We start from the raw sequence: 4,161 nt of genomic DNA, 5'->3' as shown, positions 1-4,161 counted from the left end.
TTGCTAGGAAAGGCAAAGAATAATAGGAACTCAACTATTAAGGACCCACAAAGTTAAACTTAAAAATGTTCACTAAACCCGTCTAAACTCATCCTTTTGGACAGTGCTTCACTCTTTCGGGCATAACTTTTTACTCCAAAGTCGGAATTGGGTAAACTTGGTGGCGTTGGAAAGAGGACTCAGAGACCTTTAATTGGATAGGTAAAGGTCAACCTAATTCATTTTGAGCTAAAATATATGGCCATTTAAATTTGACCCTTACAACTCACTAGTTCAAATTACTAGTTTTCGGATGTCACGGTAATTTCTCATCATTTCATCAAGTTCTCAACTCCAAACTCACATGTGAGGCTCTAGTTTCACTAGTTAATTTTTAGGGTCGTTACACCACAGGCTTGGGCAGTGGGTGGGCTGGTCCCGGGCCCATCGGATCTTGCTATGCTGGAGCTGCTGGTGGCTCTATCACCAGCTCCAGAGTTTGCTCTCGGTCCTGGTGATGTAGCTCTGGCATGACCTCGAGGACGGCCTCTACCCCTAGCTGGGGCTCTACCACGCGTGCGAGCCATCCCTGTAAAGGAGTGGAACAAGTAAGATTTTTAGAAACCGATAAGACACAAAATGCACGACAGTGATACAAAAGCGACACGTTCCTAAACACATCCTGTAGCCTCCCGAAGATAAGTAACGGATGTCTCCATACCGATCTGCAGGACTCTACTAGACGTTAGCTCTGTACAAGTGAGACCGACGAACCTGGGCTCTGATACCAATTTGTCAAGACCCAATTTCTCAGGTCATGATGGCGCCTACTATATGACCCATCAGTAGGCAAGCCGACCCATATCTCGGAACTCAAAGTAATGGGATGTTAGGGTAGAAAACCAACCAATCAACCTAAAATAGTAATAAACATAACAAAAGCATGCAATGAACGGGCGGAAGCGACTAGACATATATACACAAAATGAATTCCTCCCAAAACCTGGAAGTCACAAGTACAGAGCTGCTAACAAAAGTACAAGTCCTAAAAGTAGACTACAGAAATAAGCTGTCTAAAAAGGCAAAAGACAAGCAAAAGTAAGTAAGAAGGAGACGGGCAAATCTAGGACGTTGTGTGCTCACCCTTGCCTCCGATCACGATCGCAGCTGGCTCGAATCAACGTCGATAGCTAGTACTCGGACCTGCATCACGAAAATAGATGCAGAGTGTAGTATGAGTACCAAAAGAACAGGTACCCAGTAGGCATCAGGCCAACTGAGCAAGATAAGCAAAACTGAACTGAAATGCGAATAAAGGGTCACAATCAAGGGCAAAAGAGTAGTAAATGTGGGTATGTACACAAGCGTACAGGCAACAAAGACAAGGAATCTAACTAACTCCGTCGGGCTCCTATAAACCCGATGGGTACGCTCGTGCACAATAAAATAAACCACCTGCACAGACCCCATAAGCCCGGCAGATGCACCAGCAGTTGAAGTAAAATAATGGAGCTAGAAGGTCTATCACAATATTACCAATTTCCGGACATTAACTGAACCATTCCCAATTATATTCCAAGATCTCATTACGTCCCGGACTTTAATCGGAACATCTCCAACCTCCAAAACCTCAACCTACAGATGAGAGTAATCAAGACTAAATTGAAGCTTCAGTAAGGAATTGAGAATGCACCACGTGGAAGCTAGACTACGGACTCGAACCGGGTACTATAGCTAATGAGTCAACCTATATGGGCTAAACCACGGACTCGAATTAGGTGCTGTAGCCAAAGGTCGGCACGGGTGGGCTGGACCACGGACTCTAACTAGGTACTGTAGCCCAAATCAGATCACAGGTAAGCTGGACCACGGACTCGAACCGGGTACTATAGCTAAGCCTGGACATAAGTAAGCTGGACCACGGACTCTAACCGGGTATCTGTAGTCGATAGAACAGCAGGGCATTATGGATACATGGTCATAAGTTGAGTAACCACCTAACTAAGGCTCAGACTAACAGACTCAAGTCTGCTATATCAGTCTACAAGGAGTTGATCGTTCAAAACGACGTCGGAAAAAGTTCTACTGCCCAACGGCATTCGAATCCTCGCAAGTCTATGGCAATACTAGTCTAAGCCTAGACTAAGGCCAAACATACTTCAAATCAATATTATAATATACACTACAAGGTATCGATGTTCAATAATATCAAGAGTCATGCTTTCATAATCCAATAATTTCTCGAAATAAGGTTTAAGGCAGGAATTATAGAAATTTAGCATGCTCGACACCCGAACCCCTCCATACTCAAGCAAATCAATAAACAATTGCCTAAACATGCTCAATCTCACGAGAGAAAGCCATAGCCTACCTGAAAGCCGATCACGCGTGCTCCAACTCACGGTATCGGAGCTTTTTCCCTCCGAACGGTCTCCAAATGCTTCCCCACTATCAAAAGGTTAATCACCTCGTCATTACGAATATGTTGAAACTAAAATTATATTTTTTGAAGGCAGACCCAAAATTGGGTCTAAAATGGGATTGTGGGACCCACAATGGGAATCCCCAAAATGAATCCGTGAAAACGTCTCAAATACCTTACTAAGCTAATACCCCAAAATTTAGCACAAAAAGATGCCCAAAACATAGCAAATCAGCCCCAACAATTAAAATCATTAATAAGTCTTGACTTACAACTTGGCAGCCCCTTAATCACCAAATTTTGGAAAAACGAGACCCTTCCAACCCAAACAGATTATACCACGACGATAATTGTGAAAAACTCTACAAGTTAGCCTCAAGAATGACTCAAAACGGACCTAAGATGATCAAGATCTAACCTTTCAAAATTCAACAAAAAAATTCATTCCCAAAATCACTCTAGCAGTAGCTAAATTCAATTCCTTACCTCAAACGAAGCCTCTCCTCACGTTTCTGAGCTCACCACTAGATTCCCCATGAAATTCTCTTAAAATTAGCCTTTTGAATAACCTAATTTGAGCTTAAAATGGAGGAGATATCTATGTTTGAAGATGAGGAAAGAACAATGGACGAAAATTGTCCTTAAATCTGGAAATTTCCAGATTTCAACACGCTGCCACGTGGCGTCGCGTGGCTCTGCCACGTCACCACTGTGTTAGAATTCAACAACTCTTCAAACTTAAATTTCGATGTTCCAGACTCGTTCGGAGTCGGAAAAACACAAACCATATATGGAATCTGATTGGAAATGATATTTCAGACTCAACGCTGAAGTCAGAATTTCCATTGGAGATCGGTTCGATGAAAAGTGGGTCCCACACCCAGTATCGTTTAGAGCCAGATTCCACAACAGGCATCTAAAGCCTCGGGAAGTAAACAAAGGGTCGTTCTAGACCAAAATCGATATTCCGAAGCTAACCTAGCTGTCAGAATTTTCATCTGAGCACGTCTTCCAAGAAAGTTGACCAAAGTCAACTATAGGCCAAATTGCAAGGGCAAAAACGTCAAATGGCCCTACACTCGTACCGATTGCCTCTATACTCATGTTGACCATGCTACTAGCCTAATCTGGCCATTTCAGAGCTGATGGAATCGTCAGAATTTTATTCTGAGGTCTTTTACCTGAATTTATGGCCGAAGTCAACTTTTCAAGTTATAAAATATCCAAAACAGGGAAACGAGCCTAAAACTCAAACGAACGACCAGGCGACCGAACAATCAGTGCCAGCAAGTCATAAATGACTTGGGGTCGCTACAAGAACGCTCTAAACGATGGAATGAATGCATTAATTTAAAAATGACCTGGAGGGTCATTACAATATTCACTACTAAAAGAACTTTCGTCCGCAAAAGTAAAAGTCAAGAATTACCTGAAGGCTCAAATAAGTCGGGGAACTGCGCCCGCATCTCACGCTCGGTCTCCCAGGTAGCTGTAACGACCCTAAAAATGAACTAGTGAAACTAGAGCCTCACATGTGAGTTTGGAGTTGAGAACTTGATGAAATGATGAGGAATGACCGTGACGTCCGGAAACTAGTCATTTGAACTAGTGAGTTGTAAGGGTCAACTTTAAATGGTCATATCTTTTAGCTCAAAATGAATTAGGTGGACCTTGACCTATCTAATTAAAGGTCTTTGAGTCATCTTTCCAACGCCACCGAGTTTGCCCAATTCCGACCTTGGAGTAAAAAGTTATGCCCG

The 4,161-nt window shown here is 42.8% G+C and overlaps 1 protein-coding gene across 1 annotated transcript in view; it reads right to left on the bottom strand.

Moving 5' to 3' along the window:
* Nucleotides 1–362: 362 nt before the first annotated feature.
* The window catches only part of LOC125861356 (uncharacterized), a 7,696-nt gene continuing 3,897 nt past the window's right edge, over nt 363–4,161 (bottom strand). The window contains exons 5-7 of the mRNA XM_049541276.1: nt 1,000–1,052; nt 887–894; nt 363–568 (exon numbers count right to left, since the gene is read on the bottom strand). Of these exons, the coding sequence (XP_049397233.1) occupies nt 363–568; nt 887–894; nt 1,000–1,052 (267 nt within the window). The remainder of the gene's footprint in view (nt 569–886; nt 895–999; nt 1,053–4,161) is intronic.

The sequence above is a fragment of the Solanum stenotomum genome, chromosome 4, assembly GCF_019186545.1.
Source record: "Solanum stenotomum isolate F172 chromosome 4, ASM1918654v1, whole genome shotgun sequence".
NCBI lineage: Eukaryota > Viridiplantae > Streptophyta > Magnoliopsida > Solanales > Solanaceae > Solanum > Solanum stenotomum.
The sequence above is the reverse complement of the archived record's forward strand: the minus strand, read 5'-3'. Positions and strand labels throughout refer to the sequence as shown.